The sequence below is a fragment of the Halichoeres trimaculatus genome, unplaced genomic scaffold (genome assembly GCF_033239565.1).
Source record: "Halichoeres trimaculatus isolate MK-OKI-2021-1 unplaced genomic scaffold, fHalTri1.1 fHalTri1_scaffold_1, whole genome shotgun sequence".
NCBI classification, from domain to species: domain Eukaryota; kingdom Metazoa; phylum Chordata; class Actinopteri; order Labriformes; family Labridae; genus Halichoeres; species Halichoeres trimaculatus.
Genome location: NW_027437179.1, coordinates 4,245,657 through 4,263,306, shown reverse-complemented (window position 1 = coordinate 4,263,306; position 17,650 = coordinate 4,245,657). Strand labels below are relative to the sequence as shown.

At 40.0% G+C, this 17,650-nt stretch overlaps 1 protein-coding gene across 6 annotated transcripts in view; it reads left to right on the top strand.

The window, feature by feature from the left end:
• Positions 1-17,650, top strand: part of LOC141788797 (band 4.1-like protein 1) — a 179,923-nt gene that overhangs the window by 114,220 nt on the left and 48,053 nt on the right. For all 6 annotated transcript variants that reach the window (XM_074667913.1, XM_074667905.1, XM_074667872.1 and 3 more), the window contains exons 5-9: positions 11,660-11,702; positions 14,095-14,170; positions 14,586-14,804; positions 15,045-15,132; positions 15,236-15,388. In XM_074667913.1, coding sequence (XP_074524014.1) covers positions 11,660-11,702; positions 14,095-14,170; positions 14,586-14,804; positions 15,045-15,132; positions 15,236-15,388 — 579 coding nt within the window. The remainder of the gene's footprint in view (positions 1-11,659; positions 11,703-14,094; positions 14,171-14,585; positions 14,805-15,044; positions 15,133-15,235; positions 15,389-17,650) is intronic.

The following is a 17,650-nucleotide window of genomic DNA, read 5'->3' as shown; positions in this document are numbered from 1 at the left end:
AGGGAATCAAGCTAATTAACACACATGAATTCCATGCAGAAATACCAACCTACATGCCAATGTGTTTACTTAGACTCCAGTCTTTCTGTTAATCATGCTGTACTACCTCTGAGCATGTTTGGTCAGTTTGTCATGATGAGCTGCCTTCTGTTGAAGTGAATAGTCGGTAGGACGTTGTTTACAACTGATACAGTAAGAGGTATCAGGTAACCCTGATCTGTTTCTTTTAAAGGTGTAGTATATGTTGAAGGAGGATTGTGCAGACTTATAAACATTACACTATTTCAAACACAAGCCCCTCATCTCTAATAAGCACACTAATCCTAAAACATTCAACAAAAAGCTGTCACGCTTTAATTAGAGTCTTATGCAGCACCTAGTCTGGGTTTCAGGGCAATCATGATGTAATTTGTGCTCACGTATTTAGACGTGGACTGAGTAGTATTGTTTTTAGAAAAAAGCAGTCAAACTTACCGTATTGACCACGGTTATAGGACAACCCCCTCTTTTCAAGACCAATCTTCAGAAAAAGGCTCTGATAACTGAAATGTACTTGTATACATATTAATGTGTATATACTCATGTATCTTTAATTTTTGCTTCAGAGACCCACTACAACAACTTTCTGAGAGGCTACAAAAAAGGCTAATTTTTTGGGCTCTTACAGATTTAATATTTCATGGTCTACAAGTACAGTTGGCTTTGGTGTGTGTTAACCAACATGTGACTTATTTACACTTAATAGCAACTTTTGGTTCATCAGAGATAAGTTTAAAAGCTTAATCTACAGTGTAAAATGAGATTAAGCACTGACACAGGTTATCCCTAAATGCTACTTCTTAGCTTACAGAACATGAGGTGGACCAGATTGATTCACAGAATATGCTAGTCTCTGTGACACCATGCCAGCCGATGAAGTTAAGTAAAGACAGGAGAGAGATCTGTGTTTTTCTCTGCTGAAAAGGATTTCTGTGATTAATTTCACAGTAATGGTGGACACTGGAGCTTAACTGTCAGACAGAAAAAGGACAGAAGAGCAGAAGAAAGATAAACAGGAGAGAGATAGAGCATGTGCTACAGGCTAAAACACAAACAAAAAGGCTAAAACATGTGCTAAAGGCTAGAACACATGCTAAAGGCTAAACACAGGTGGAAGGCTAAAACGTGAACTAAAGGCTAAAAAAATGGACAAAAGCTAAAACATGAGCTAAAGGCGTAAACACAGGTAAAAGGCTTAAAAGGTTAAAACACAGGTCAAAGTCTAAAAGATGAGCTAAATGCTAAAACACAGGCCAAAGGCTAAAACAAAGACTAAAGACTGAAACACAGGCTAAAGGTTAAAACTATAGCTAATGGCTTAAACAGGGGCTAAACACTAAAACACAGGCTAAAACAAGAGCTAAAGGCTAAAAGATGAGGCTAAAACTAGAGCTTATGGCTAAAAAAGGTCTTAAAATATAAACACAGGCTAAAGGCTGAAACACGAGCTGGAGGCTAAAAGATGAGCTTTAGGCTAAAACACTGGCTAAAGGCTTAAACAAGAGCTGGAGGCTAAAAGATGAGCTTTAGGCTAAATCACAGGTTGAATGCTAAAACTAGAGCTTATGGTTAGAACACGGGCTAAACTCTCAACACAGGTTGAAGGCTAAAAAAATGAGCTAAAGGCTTAAAGATGAGTCTAGAGCTAAAAAACACAGGCTAAAGGCTTAAACACGAACTGGAGGCTAAAAGATGAGCTTTAGGCTAAAACACTGGCTAAAGGCTGAAACACGAGCTAGAGGCTAAAAGATGAGCTTTAGGCTAAATCACAGGTTGAATGCTAAAACTAGAGCTTATGGCTAAAAAAAGGTCTTAAAATATAAACACAGGCTTAAGGCTGAAACACGAGCTGGAGGCTAAAACATGAGCTTTAGGGTAAAACACTGGCTAAAGGCTGAAACACGAGCTAGAGGCTAAAAGATGAGCTTTAGGCTAAATCACAGGTTGAATGCTAAAACTAGAGCTTATGGCTAAAAAAAGGTCTTAAAATATAAACACAGGCTTAAGGCTGAAACACGAGCTGGAGGCTAAAACATGAGCTTTAGGGTAAAACACTGGCTAAAGGCTTAAACATGAGCAGGAGGCTAAAAAATGAGCTTAAGGCTAAAACACTGGCTAAATGCTAAAACATGGGCTGGGCTGTTTGTGTTGTGTTGTGTCATCCCAACCCACAGTCAGCAATTATTCTGCAGTGGTCTGTTCAAACTTGAGAGTCTATCAATTAAATGAAGAGTGAGGTTACGTTAGCTCTGATTGGTAGATGACTGACAGGACACAACCAGGATTCACTAGCGTTACACATTAAAATGCTTTTTCTCAGCTGCCCGCTGGGGTTGGAAAGGATTGATTTACCACATAAGTCTCACATAATTTTGCAGTGATGGTGGACAGTGGAGCCTAACTGTCAGACAGAAAAAGGACAGAAGAGCAGATAAAAGCTAAACTGGAGAGAGATAGAGCATGAGCTAAAGACTAACACAGGGGCTAAACTGTTAGTGCTAATGTTGATTCCAACCCACAGTCAGCAGTTATTCTGCAGTGGTCTGTTCAAACTTGAGAGTCTATCAATTAAATGAAGAGTGAGGTTACGTTAGCTCTGGTTGGTAGATGACTGACAGGACACAACCAGGATTCACTAGCGTTACACATTAAGGACATGTCTTTGAGCTCCAGGCTTTGGGAAGAGCTACATATAGCAGACTACTACACTACGGTACAAACTGACAAAGTTTGCTTGTCATCCAGTAAGAAGTTGTCTTGAACAAAGATAAGTGGAGTTTAAAACAAGATCTCCATTCATTTCCAAAACAAACACACCCTTTGTTTTGAGTCACATCTTAATGACAGTGTGTGTAGCTGCAGTCTGATCAAAACAGATCCTCAGCATAGCGTCTTTAAATCATTCCATATTTATTTGTAAAAATGTATAACAAATGTCTGAACGCACTTACAAAGAGAGCAGGTCTACAGTGTGCACTTTTATAAAAATTACAAACAGGGAAAAATCCTCATTCATGAGTAAAGGAGAGAATTACACACGAGTAAGATCAGCACATACAGGCAGAGCTAAGAGCGGTCAAAGTGGGAGTACTATTTGCAGGAACAGACAAATAACAATAACAGACAAGCAATAAAAAGTGAGCAAAAACTGATGAATGTCACAAATAGTTCCTAAATTTAACACAAAGACAGTGATTGCTCTTTAACAAGCTCACTCCTGAACTAACAGTCATATCTGAGCACACAGCTTTATCAAAGAGTGATACCTCAGATACAAGTGTTAATCAAAATCACTGATTCTTGAGTTCTCCTTAGTTCTTTGTTCTCTTATGTTTAATTATTCTGATAAATGCATACAAATTAATCTGCAGTCAACCCAGAAATCAATTTAACTTCTCAAGTGGAAGTTCCCACTGTGTTTTCTGTTTCTGTGATGACTCATAGAGACGCACTGACTTCAATTATCTTCACTTAATCAAGTAATTGTCACCAAAGTGAAGGACTCCACTTGTGCGCTCACAGCATTAGACGTGTGTATTTTGGTTTTGAGTGATACGCCCCTCTTGTATGATGGGTTTATGATTGCACTACACGCCACAGAGGACGCTCTGGCTTTGTGAAGTAAAGAGGAGAAAAGGAAAAACTTTCTGTTAATATTTGAAACATATCTGCTGTCCCCTCGACAGTCAGCTCACGTGTTGTGACTTGATGCATGTCAGACGAACGAGGCTGTGGTATCAGCGTGACGATAACGCATCAGACAGGTGGAGTTAGGTCTACAGGTGCGATGTTGGAACAGCTCCCTCACCCTGAGTGGAGGTGAGAGGAGGTGAGGCTGGTATTAATATAAGATATGGATACTTCTGTGAGACGTGCTCATCAAAGACAGGCTTATCAGAGCACAGCTTGAGCGCTCTGTCTGGGGGTCATCGCTGATTGGTTGACCAAACGGGCCTGAAAATTGAAATGTCATTTCAGATGCCCTTTTCCCCGTCTCAGTTTGCAAACAAGGATTGCATCTTTGCCCTTCAGAGGAACATTTATTCCACGTGACTGCATTTTGAGCGAAGGTCGCACAAGCAGGAGCAAAGCCTTGAACAGCCGGTGATTAAAAGTTCCTCCTGATTTTCTGCAGAGGAAAGCAAAGCAGGGGAGAGCGCTTTGCTAATTGAGTGGTCTTTGGCCTTGCCTGATACGAGATAGATTCAGGGCGGGGGGTGATGAATGTCTGCGTCTCATTACAGTCTGTAGCACTCTGATTTAACACTGCTGGAGTTTGTGTATTTCTGTGAGTGTGAATGTATCTGAAAGCACGGCCCAAATAATCAGAGATGCTCTTCTTTTACAGTGCCGATTCAACTCATCCTGCTGCAATGCAAGGCTTCTCAAGGCCTGCCAGCTTAATAACAAGCTGATGTGTGGCACTCTGGGGATGTGTGATCTGAGCAGCACGGATCTAACTGAGAATATAGCCCTACACTGTGATTAATTACTGTACATTCACAAAGAAACTTCACTGTAAATTCCTGAGTGACCCCCCGCAGGTTTTGGGAATGGGGGTCTTTCACAACTTTTCGCCTCAATCCATTGTTATTTTAGGATGTGACAGCCCTTAACATATCACAACAATAAATTCTACATAATAATTAAAAGAAACTCAGCAAATCTTCATCATTAACAACATTTTGCCTTAAAAAGACAATTTTTTCAGGTTAAAATTTCAGTGGCTTTTTTCTCATTTTTAAATTTGTTGAGACCAAATCACGTTTCATGTGTCCTGGACATCCTCTCAAAACTTTCACAGTTTTTAGTTAGTTATTAAAAGGTCATTAAAAAAAACACTGAGACCATAACCAGGGGCCAGTCGATGAAAATGTGCTTTTTCCAGGTTATAATTTCAACACCTTTGTCATTTTTTATTTTATTTTTCATTAATTCATTCAAATTTTATTTAATCTCGAAAAATCCCCTCATTTTCAACTATGTCGAGAGTACAGAGAACAACAATAAAACAACACAGTTAAAAACAGTTACATTCAAAAGCAGCGTAATTCATTATCAGTGTTCTAAACTGACCAAAAGAAACAAGTGCTTGTAGTTTTAATGTTTGTTGTAAGATGTTCCAGGTGAAAGCAGCAGAAGAGCTGAAAGCAGGTCTTCCAAATACAGTGTTTACCTGTGGAACTTCAAGCATCATCAGGTCACTGGATCTTGTTGGATATTGATTATGAGATTGGTTTAACACAGATGTGATGTAGGAAGGCAATTTACCAAGTAAGGCTTTATAAATGAATAAGAACCAGTGTCTGTTAGGTCTTACATTCAGGGGTGCCCAGCCCACTTTTTCATATAAAATGCAATGATGGGTGGAGTAACCTTCCCCAGTGATGAATCTGAGGGCTGAGTGATAAATGGAGTCCAAGGGTTTAAGAGTAGAGGCAGAGGCATTTCTATAAACAGCATCACCATAATCCAAAACAGATAAAAAGACAGCTTCAATAACACATTTTCTACTTTGCCGTGGGAAGTTTGTTTTGCACCTGTAGAAAAACCCAATTTGTTGTCTTACTTTGCTAGCCAGGGAATCAGTATGAAATTTAAAGGTGAGTTTTTGATCTAACCAAATGCCAAGGTATTTATACTCAGATACTCTGTCAATACTGTGTCCTATTAAGGTGGTGATGTGAAAACTACTGTCAGTGATGTTTGTGGCTCTGGAAAATAACATGTATTTAGTTTTACTGGGATCGAGTCAAACAGAGCATGTTGTAATTGATCAAAGTTTTGTTGGAGGGTTTGAATGGCTGCTTGGGCAGTATTAGCAAAACAGTATAGAATTGTATCATCAGCGTAAAGGTGGGAGTTACAATCTGTTATGATAGTAAATAACAGAGGACCAAGTATTGAACCTTGTGGAACCCCTTTTAATAGAGGCAAACACATAGAGAGACAAATACCAAGAACCACATACTGATCTCTCTGTGAAAGGTAGTCTTGGAACCATTTACAGGACATAGAGTCAAAGCCAGTTTCTTTTAGCCTTTCAATGAGCAGGGAATGGTCGACCGTGTCAAAGGCTTTTGTTAAGTCAACAAATAAAGCTGCACAGAATTTTTTCTCATCAATCTGAGAAATGATATCATTTGTGACAGATGTGACTCCGGTGATTGTACTGTTTTGTTCTGAAACCTGATTGATGTGGGCTTAATATGTAATTACTGGAGAGGAATGATTTGATTTGATTGTTAACTAATGATTCTAAGATTTTAGCGAGACAGGACAGTTTGGAGATGGGCCGGTAGTTATTTAGATCGATTTTGTCTTATTGACACCAAATCACCTCTTGTGTGACCTGGACATCCTCTCACAACTTTCACAGCTCTTAATTTGTTTATAAAAGGTCATTAAAAAAAAACCCACTGAGACCATAATTAAGGCCCAGTTGCTATACATGTGCTTTTTTCAACTTGGAATTTCAGTAAGCCTAGCTTTGTGTTTTGTTTTTTTTTAATTTATGATCAAGAAATCACCTCTAATGTGTCCTTGGACATCCTCTCACAACTTTTACAGAAAAAGGCGAACGTTAAAAATGAAACTGTCTTCACCCCAGTATAAACAATACGTGATACAGGATACCTCAGGTTGAACTTATTATTTCAGTGAGTGACTAAAAACAGCAGCTTGGAGATGGAGTTTTCTGTCTGCGTCTTTACTTCCACCAGCACACAGGGCGCTGCCCCCAAAGACGCCAAGCGTTTCGGGAGGTATTTAGGTCAGATATTCACATGTACATCGGCTGCACTGTTAAGTGACACTATTGTGAGACAAAAACAGTAACAGCAACACTTTAAATGGAAGATATCGAGCCTATAGTCCACAGAGCGGATCTTGGCGGCATCAGATGTACTAATGTGCTGGACCGCTAGAAGTGCGTCATATCTATGATGCTCCATAGCTGATCAGACATTTCATAGTTTTCCTAATGTTTACACGCCAGGAAAACAGAGGTCATAATGATTGTTCACGAGTCCAATCAAGTCTGAAGTCTCTCTGTGGACATATTTTTCAGCGTGACAAATACAATGTGTGGCGGGAGTGCCTGACAAAAGACGCAAAAGAGTGACTGTCACGCTCAATGCGTGATACTTGAGAGCCCTGACTTTACTGTGTTATTGCTTCAAAGAAAGAAAACAGTAATTACTTGTATTTTTTGCATTTTGGGAACAAAAGTGAGACCACATGGTCAAAAAGAGAATGACGTTGGAAGTCAGATTGTTAGCCAACTCCATCCTGACAGTAAACAGGTGAGTGGCTTCAGCACTTTGCAAGTTAGAAGCCGTTTGTAAGATTAGCATCAGCTTCGACATGACAGACGAAGGTAGCAGGAACACAGTGTGAGTCAGTTCTTTGCCAGCCACACTATAAGAAGAAGTCTGTACAAATAGAGAGAAATGTACTTTGATCAAGTCACAGAATCTTATGTGTGTCTTTTTTAAAGGAGAACTATCTGTATTGACCTCTGCATTGTGCCGCTGCACCTCATTCCAAACTTCCAAACAGAACACACCGCTCCTCTCCTGGAAAACACTTTCATGCTTCATTGGTCTCTTTGTCCTACATTAAATCTTTTGCACACTTTAGCCCCCCAAACTGTTTAGCAGGCACTGTAAAAAATGTCACTGTAAAATAACGGTGAAAAACTGGCAACCCTGCTGCCAATATTTTACTGTTATTTTACAGCAAAGTAGTTTTTGTCATACTGGTGTTTTGTAACCATGAGGAGGGAATGCTGTGGATATGAGACCCTGTTTGTTATTGATTTGTTGTATGTGGAGCACAGGCTGGCCGTCTGTGCTCTGCATGGCACGGACCTGGTCCTGTTGATGAGCTTTGCTATGCTATGCTGGCCAATTTTAAAATGAATTGTGAAACAAAAGGCTGAGGTTTTGTTTTTTTTTTCTTTGAGCACAGACAGTCAGTCTGTGTCATGTGGAGCACAGACAGTCAGTCTGTGTCATGTGGAGCACAGACAGCCTGTGCCTGCTGCACAAAACCTCAGTGATCAGCAGGGTCTCATAACCACTGTGCTCCCTCCTCACTCATGGTTACAAACGCTGTCACAACAAAAACAGTTTTACCATAGTTTTACAAACGTGTACCGTCGGCCTATTTACAGTATTATTATGTAAAAATAAATAACAGTACATGCTGTAAAATAACAGGAAATTACAGGCCATTTCTGCTACCAGTTTTTTTACATAGACTTTTTAGCAATGTATTATTGAAGTATCAAACTGTATTCACTCAGAGAGGTGTCAGGGAAAGCACTCTCCTGCATGAACCTGTTGGTATTTAGACTTTGTTTAATTTGATTGTTTGGCACACTGGCAGCAGTTTGCTAATCCGCCCCTTTGGTCCAGACTGAAATGTTTCAACACCACTTAAACTGAATGCTGTAGCAGATATTCACGATGAGAAGATGAAGGCAGTTACCTTTTGTAAAATTCTGACTCTCCGGATTTCAGTTATCTTAATAACTTATGAGAGGATGGTACACAGTTTGTTAGAGTTTCCCATAATTCTCATTGATCCTTAAGGCTTTAAGAAACTTCAGCCTCTTTTTTAAAGTCTTCTGTTCCTCCTCGAACAAGCTCATGAATAGAAACAGCGAAAAAGAGAATAAAACATCTGCAAGAACAATCAAATAGCCGACACAAGATGTGAAAAAAAATATTTCTTCTGTTTTCATTGTTCATTAATTTTTCTTCTTTGCTTTTTAACAAAATTAAACATTAAAAAGACAAACAGGGAGTGAGCATGATTCAGATGTTAGATATATAAAATAGGAGTATAGAACAAATAAATAATTGAGATTAAAGAAAAAAACAACAGATCACAGAATCAATTCATATACTAAAGTCTATTCTAAGCCATCCATTTCTGGATGGTTCTGCTGGGCAGGAAGTGAGCATGTTGTCTTTAAAGTTGATGTTTTGTAAGAAGGGAAATGGGTGAGTGTGAGGATGTGAATTTTGAAAAGGACCAAACTGTGATTATCAGATGTCTCGGTCTGAGCAACTCTTATGGAGTGTCCCTGGTCTGCAGAGGTCGGTTCTTACCAAAAGTGGTCTGAGTGAGGGAGAGACAGTTTGATTTTAAGAGGGTCATGTGTGGCTGTGGCTGGCTCACTAATATGTGTGAGGAGTGAAGCCTGCTTCAATAGAAAAGCTCCTGGAGCTCAAACTGCTGCTGGTTCAGAGGACACAGCGTGTCAGGGTTTGATGTCATGTGCTGCAAAGCCCCAGACTTTAAAGGAATACTATCTGACTTAATTTCCACTAGGCGTCGTAGGAGACCAAAGCCTTGAAAACATAAAAAAAGAGGAGTTTTTGACACACCTTCGACATGTTGAAGCCCCCCCCTTCTCAACTCTAACTCCACCCCTTGCTTGTATTTATCCTGCTGCAGTAAACCATTTCTACAAGTTATTCTTACCCTAGCCAATTGTGTTAAAGCATCAATGAAACATGAAACACCAGCTTTTGAACAACACCTGAGTGATTTGAGAACATATTTTTAGACACGGGCTACTATTGTTTTGCAGCCCAACATTAGCACGCCTAGCTTCCATTCATTTCAACCTAAAATTTCTCAGCAGCTCTATTACACTAGGCTAAAACGTCCCACCATAAGAATAGCATTGTATTAACAAATTGACAATGGACAAACACTGAGAAAATGCAGATAATGAATGAAAAGATTTACTTACGCATCCAGGAGAAGCAAAGCCAGTTCAGAGTCATGTGAGAGCTTCTTAGCGTCGCGTAGGGCTCGCCACCGAGGAAAAACTAGTCTAATATTTACTCTAGTTTTTCCTCTTGCTGTGTCTGATGCTTTCCTAGACAAACATCCAGACTTTTTAGATGGAAAGAAAGCTCCGTGGCAAGCCTTCAGTTGATTGTTTCAGACTGGAGTCTGCCATTACTGCTGTTCTCAGCCGTTTCTGTGCAATGTTTACCTGCGGTGGACCTGTGTATTTATACCACTGGGGGCGTGGCTAGGAGTGTTGCTGGAAAAGAAGGTTGCCTCCCCAATCTGGTCTGGATTGAGTCAGACACATTTCGTATAAACAAACCTGCTGGCCAACGTAATTTTAATTCTATGTGTTGATACTTTACTCAGAATAAAATTTCCATAGGTTCTGACAGATTTTTAGCCCATTTAGGTGTAAAATAACGGATATAATACCTTTAACCATGAGGTGGGCTGATCAGTGTGTTTACTGCAGGGCTCTGCAGCACTGGTGTGACCAACTTTCTCTCAGTGGGAGGGTACAGCATGAGTATGCATGCTGTTGAATAGCTGTTTTTATTGGTATACCACAGCTTCATATGGACTAAGGACTGACAGTGACTGGAGTTATGATATTTTCTAAATATTTGACTGTGAATATGAAGTTTGTCTGCAGCAAGCACTGGCTGACCAAATTAGGGATAGATTGATTATTGGCGGGACCAATGATCCGCTGGGCTGTCACTGAAAAATAAAAAGGGGAATGCCGATATGCCTCAGAATGCTAAATGTTGGCTTGGCCAATTATTGGCTGTGTAGCCCTTCCCCTTGATCTTAAGGAGAATTGGGCGCAAAACCAAGGGCTAGGGAGTAGAATTGGGATTAGCCTTATAACTAGACTAAGACTAAAAGATTTGAGGCAGGACTAAGACTCTTATGGTATTTACTCAACTAAAACTAGACTAAGACTGAAAGATAGCTGAAATATTAAAAAAAAACTAAATGGTGTGTCTTCAAAAGACTAAGAGTAAATTGGAATTTGCTGTGAAAATAAACACTGCTCTTCAGAAATTATTGCATTGACTGAAAAAAAGGTTTAATTTGGTTTTGAGCCAGCACAATAAAAATCTGTGAGAAGCCAGAAATTTATCATGAACAAACAACAACTAAAACAGTTTTTTTTCTGTTCAAGAGTGAAAGAAAATTACTGTTATTTAGTAATCAAAAGATAAAAATGTGCTTTACTGTTTTTTTCTGCTTGTTTTTTGTAAAACTCACAGAGAATAGCAGTGATTATAGTTTTAGCATTGAAAAGTGTCATTTAGATCAGAAAGCTGCACATACTGGTGGATTAACCATTACAGGATCTAAGGTCGCATTAATCAGTTAAGCATCGTGTATGTATACTGAGTCAACTGAGCTCAGTAGAACTCTTCCTCCTGTGGTCTCTACACACGATGATGTAAGGGTTTGGCTCCAAGTGAGTCAGTATGCACCGCAACACAACGAGACGCTCCAGCAGCTCAGTGAGAAATGGTGCCCCTACAGGCAGAGCGCTTCACTGCACAGCAGGATGTGATTAGATCAGATAGGTAACTGGCTTGCAGGGATAATTCCGCACAATGAAGAAACAGATGCTCGAACTAAATCTGCTCTCTGCACATTTGAACGGCTCAGCAGCGGAGGGCTCCGTCTCTTTGTGTTGCCATATGGAGAGGGTTTGCAACACTGACAAACAGTGATGGCAATTAAAACAAAATGTGACATGAGATATGCATTAGTCTGGTGTGGAGCCTGCCCTGTGTGAATTCTGCCTTCTGTCTTTCAGAACTGGTTGGATCCCTCCAAGGAGATCAAAAAGCAGATGCGCAGTAAGTTTATTTAAGTGGCTGTGATGGAAAATGTTTTGAATGTCACGAGTGATCATATGACTTGATTTGTTTGCAAATGAACCAGTGTGAAGTGATGTTAGAGACAGCTCAGTCACTGCTCTGTACTTTGAGTCCTGAATGGTTTTACTTAAAGTCCCTGTGAGGAGTTTCCAAGTGATCTTGAAAAAGTGTGGCTTCTAGGAATATGCCTGTTAGCAGTTCACCCTTTCAAATGACATTATCAGCGCTAATATAGGTCATTTCGAAAGGCCGATAGGTGTCAGCTGATTTGCAAAAGCAACTACACAAATGCAAACACAACAACGTGAATGCAAAAACCACAACGCAATGGAAGTACAGCCACAACAGAAGTTAGGGGACAGTATTCCTTACGGACACAGAAAAGTTGTTAAAGTGAGTTAATGATTGTTTTCTTTTATAACTTCAGCTATAAATATAGCTCTAATGCTAACACAAAAAAGAAATGTAAGCATTATGAAGGATATCACAAGGTGCAGCCCTATGAAGCTATATTTGTCATAGATGAAGTAAATCATTTACTTTCTTTTACAAGTTTTCTGGGTCCGTTTGGAGAAGTAACTTCTTTTTACTTCCGTTGTAGCTGTGGCGTTTGCATTCCCTAATTGTTGACACTCACTGGCCACTGTAGTAGCTCACAATTCTTAGCTTCCCAATTGGGTCAAGCAGGACCGGATTGATTTACTGAATGTTGGTGTCTCTATGACAACACCACGCCAGCTGATGAAGTTTAGAGATGCGTGTTTTTCTCTGCTGACAACCCGACAACCCATTGACATCAAACCCAGTCAATGGGGCCCTCCATGTCCTTGTAACTCATCTTCCTCAGAGCTAGACTGGCCTTCCCTGGGTCCACTGTCTCTTTCCCAGAATCAAGGCATGAGACAGTGCTAATCTTGTATATGGTAACTTAACGCAACTAAAAGCATTTCCTCAAGTTCTGTTCTTTAGTTTCACTATGAAAAAAGTGAATACATAATTTAGTCCACTTTGTCCTGGATTTGAAATCTTTTTATGGTCAATTGACAGCTCATTTGTCCCACAGTGGGGAATTTACAGAGTAACAGTAACAAACAAGAAAGAATGAAGTGAAATACATTACAATAGGTAAATATTGAAAAAAATAATTAGAAAGAAAAAATATGTAAATATCAAGCACAACATAAAACTGGAAAAAAATCTACTGAAAGAGGTGATATTTACAGTTACCATACTTTTTGGTTCTATTATTTTAAAGTTAATGTATTTTTATTTGACCCCCTGTCCAGTGAGTTATGTTTCCAAAAAAGAGATTTTGTACAATAATGTTTATCACCAACTCAAAAAGTTTGATTTTGAGAAAATGATCCTGTTTCCTGGTCTAGATAAAGTCCTTCAAATCCTAAAAGTCTTATATGTTTATCTCAGATCTCAGAGCAACATTGTTTTTATTTCCCACTTGGTTGAAAATAAGAAAAAAAATGGGAAAAAAGTGTTTTTACCACTTTCTTCCTGAATCAAATTTTCAGATGTGTTGTAACATGGAATAGCCCATTGAATAAGAAGGGAGGGGGAGAACCCAAAACCATCATTAAAGATTAAGCCTTTTAATGTATTTTGAAGCATGTGAAGTAAGATTTAGAAAAAACAAATGCTTTCAATTGAAGAGAACTTCATAAATCAGTTTTTAAGAGATGCTTTGGGGGCCCCTGGGAATCTTGGGGCCCCAGGCAACTGAACATCCAGCTATGCCCCTGAACATGAATAATGTTCAACACAATATTGATAACCAGTAGCATTAATGATTGAAAAAAATTTGAAAATTTTTACATATTGACTTGAAATTTTAACTAAAACATTACCATAGCTGCCCCCCCACCCCCTCCCCCACCCCCAGCTGCTGAGGGTGTCCCTTATTTGTCAGCCTCAAAGGTTGCGACCCTATTAGATATGCTATCTATATAGACGACTACTAAACTACTGTACGAACTGACAAAGTTAGCTTATTGTCACATAAGCTAAGGGATGCGTCGTAGCAACGGGCTGCTAATAGCGTTACATATAGCCGGCTGCTGACTTATGGTGCAAACTTGCAAAGTTTACTTTTTGTCACGTTTCAAACAAGCGCTACGTAACTGTACTGATAAATACCTTCCCTCGGCGCATTGTATCCAGTCAAAAGTTAAAGTAAACAAAGAAAAATTTGTTTCAAAACAAACACATGCCTGGTAAAAAGTCACATCTTTACTACAGTGTCAGTGAGACTCCAGGCCAGAAGGTGGAGAGGCAGACCAGCTAAAACAGATCCTCCTCACAGCGTCTTTAAACCGACGTGATGGTGAACGATCAGGATCTCACTTTGTTTCTCCCTCAGACTCTCCCTGGCACTTTGCTTTTGCTGTCAAGTTCTACCCTCCAGACCCCTCCCAGCTCACTGAAGATATCACCAGGTAGGACAAAACATTACCCCCCCCACACACACACACACACACTCACACACACACACATACACACACTCTTTAAAGTGCTGTCATTGAATAAATTAACTTGACTTGACGCTGTAACAAATCTCCTCTGGCTGTGCTGTCAGACGCTCTGCAGTGTTAAACAGAGGAGATGTGTCAGGTCTGTCTCTTTATTCCACACAGATGTGTGTTTTCATAAAGGTGTTGTAACAGTTTACATGGCATATTTGTGCCAGTGTCAAAGCGAACCAAATCCCTCACTCTTCTGCGAGGATTAGACCTGGAATGCAACTAAGTGCCATGGATTAACTGGGCTGAATACTTGTTGGAGCTCGCCTTGGCTCAGGCTTGTTTGACTGCCAACACCCTCTTCTCCTCCCCTTTTTGTCTCAACTGACAGATACTACCTGTGTCTGCAGCTGAGGGATGACATGCTGTCAGGTCGACTGCCGTGCTCGTTCGTCACTCACGCCCTCCTAGGCTCCTACACCGTTCAGGCCGAGCTGGGAGACTACGACCTGGATGACCATGGCTCCGACTACGTCAGCGATTTCCGCTTTGCCCCCAATCAGACTCGTGAGCTGGAGGAGAGAGTGATGGAGCTCCATCGAAACTACAAGTACAGCAACCTTATTGTAACAGGATCATCTGAAGATGAAACAATCAGAATGATCTGCTGCTCCTGAGTCTTCTGTTGTGATGTAACAGTTCAGCTGAATGATGCTAACACCCCCGAATCGTTAAAATTTAGTGAAAGTCTCCAACAATTCTTCCTGCGCTGTGCACAAATGGTTGATTTTTACGAAAGCCTTTAGCTGATGATTGGTCCAGATGTTTACATGCTTTGCCCATCCTTCAGGGGGATGACTCCTGCAGAGGCTGAGATGAACTTCCTGGAGAATGCAAAGAAACTGTCCATGTATGGGGTGGACCTCCACCACGCCAAGGTAGACATGTTTTTAATTTGGTGTCACGGTGCATGTAGTGAGCCTTCCCTCTCATGACTTATCTTTTTGCCCCCCCCCCCCCTTGTTCATTTGTTTCCTGCAGGATTCTGAAGGGATTGAAATAATGTTGGGTGTCTGCGCCAATGGCCTGTTGATTTACCGCGACAGACTGAGGATTAACCGCTTTGCCTGGCCTAAGATCCTCAAGATCTCCTACAAGAGGAGCAACTTCTACATCAAGATACGACCTGGAGAGGTATGCAGTTTGTTTGAAACAGCGTTCAGTAATAATTTGCCTAAATCTGACTGGAGTTAACTTGTACAGAGGACAATAGGTCTCCTTGGTTCCTCCTTTTACTTTCTTCAGTCTGTCATCGAGTGCTGTTTTTTTTTCTCTTGAATTTCCTAAGACCCTGCGTCCACATACCTGTTCATTACATATCTGTCTCTCAGACCATTGACTTCATTTTCTCAATTTGACTGAGTAGCCAAATTTAGGAACACTACCCATGGTATCTTTTTAGTGATATCACTACATTACACCAATTTCTATGGTGGCTGGTGGGTGTCAGACGATTTGCAAAAGCCACAACACAACAGAAGTACAAAGGTTAGTTATCCCAACGGACACAGTTGTCCAAAAGTTGCCAAAGTAAGTAAATGATTGTTTTCTTTTTAACTTCATCCGTTGATAAATAAAGCTTTGTAGGGGTCTCACCTGTGATATCCTTAATACTCATTTCTTTATTTCCCAGAAAAAATACAGTGTTTTTTTTTTTAAGCTTAATGAATCAGTAACGTTAGCATTAAAGCTACGTTTATCATAGCTGAAGGTAAAAAGGAAAACAATCATTAACTTCCTTTCACATTTTTTCTGTGTCCGTTAGAATAACCATCGTCTTAACAGTGGAAGCACTGTGGCTGCTCTTTCTTTTTGTTGTGGCTTTTGCATTCACAAGAAAAAATAAAAAATGGAAACCAGACACAAGGTTAAGACACATTTTTTAAGGCTTTTTCTACCTTTAATTAGAGAGGATATGGTAGTTGACAGAGTAGGAAGAATTGGGGATCATATGGGGATGAGGCCACAGGCTGGATTCAAACCTGGGCTACCAGCTCAAAGGTAAACCTCATGGGGCTCAACTTAGACCGCTAAGCCATCTGCACTCCTTAAGTGCTGCATTTGGGGTAAAAAAGCCTTTTAAAAAAAACAACAAACAGAAAAACATTAATAAATCATGTACTTCCTTTGTAGTTATGTCCGCCAAAACATATTCAGTTCAAAATTCCAACATAAAGACATTCATCCACAGCTTCAACTTTCAACTAAATTTGTCCATAGTATTATTTCTGTTATTTATGTAATATTTACAGATCAATTATTATAATTAACATTATTAAAATCCTTTCTAAATTGCATACATTATCACAGTTCATAAGGTTCATAACAAATCTCAAGGCTCTAACACATCATTGTACTCTGTATGAGCGTGTTGGGTGGCCCTCTCTGACCATCCGTAGACTCAATCATTGGCACATCCTGATTTACAAGGCTATTCTTGGCCTGCTCCCATCTTACTTGAGTAACTATATTCACTTGAAAATTCCTGGAAGCTACAGTCTTCTTTCTGTGACTCAGTCACAAAATTTACTCTTGCTATCGGTCCCTAAAGTTCGTCTTGAAATGGGTAAAAGAAACTTTGGATACGCTGCTCCTGCAGACTGGAATCTGTTACAAGAAAAACTGAGTCTTGGAGAGCTGGTCTCTTTAAATCGTTTTAAATGCAGATTAAAGGCTTTAGAGGACGATGAAGCAGGCTGTAAATGCTTTGACTGAAATGTTCTGCTCTGTGACTCTGACTTAACTCATTGAAATGTTTGTATCTGTGTTTGAAATTGTCTCATGTCTGTAACTTTGTAAATGTGCTGCTGCCTATCTTGGCCAGGACACTCTTGAAAAAGAGATTTTTGATCTCAATGAGGCTCCTCTGGTTAAATAAAGGTTAAATAAATAAATAAAACAGTGAGCAGGACAAATAAGCAGAAAAAAGAACAAATATCAAGTGGTGTATGGACCAGGTGCACGCTGTGCTGGTGCAGTCACAGTGACATTTACTTTGGACAAGAATTATGTTCAACTCGGGAAAGTCTTTCAGCGACTGCCCTCTTTGGTTGTTTTAAGTTTATCCTGAAATGACACAGCTGTAAGTGAACTCCTACACTTTGGAGCTGTGATTCCCAACCTATGGGCTGCAGCCCCTGGTGGATCATGAAGGTATCACAAGTGAGCCATTATTTTGTTCTTCAGGTCTTAGACATGTGACAAGCAAATAAGAGACAGGAAGTTTTGTTGCTATCTGCCAGACTTTTTCAATAAGAAAAAGTGCTCTGAGAATGCATCATATGGCCTCCGTATTTATGGGGTCTGGGTCATACATTCTTGAGACTTTGAAGTGGGCCTTGAGTTGGAGAAAGTTGGGAACCACTGCCCTAAAGAGCCCACTGTTTGCCTCCTGGC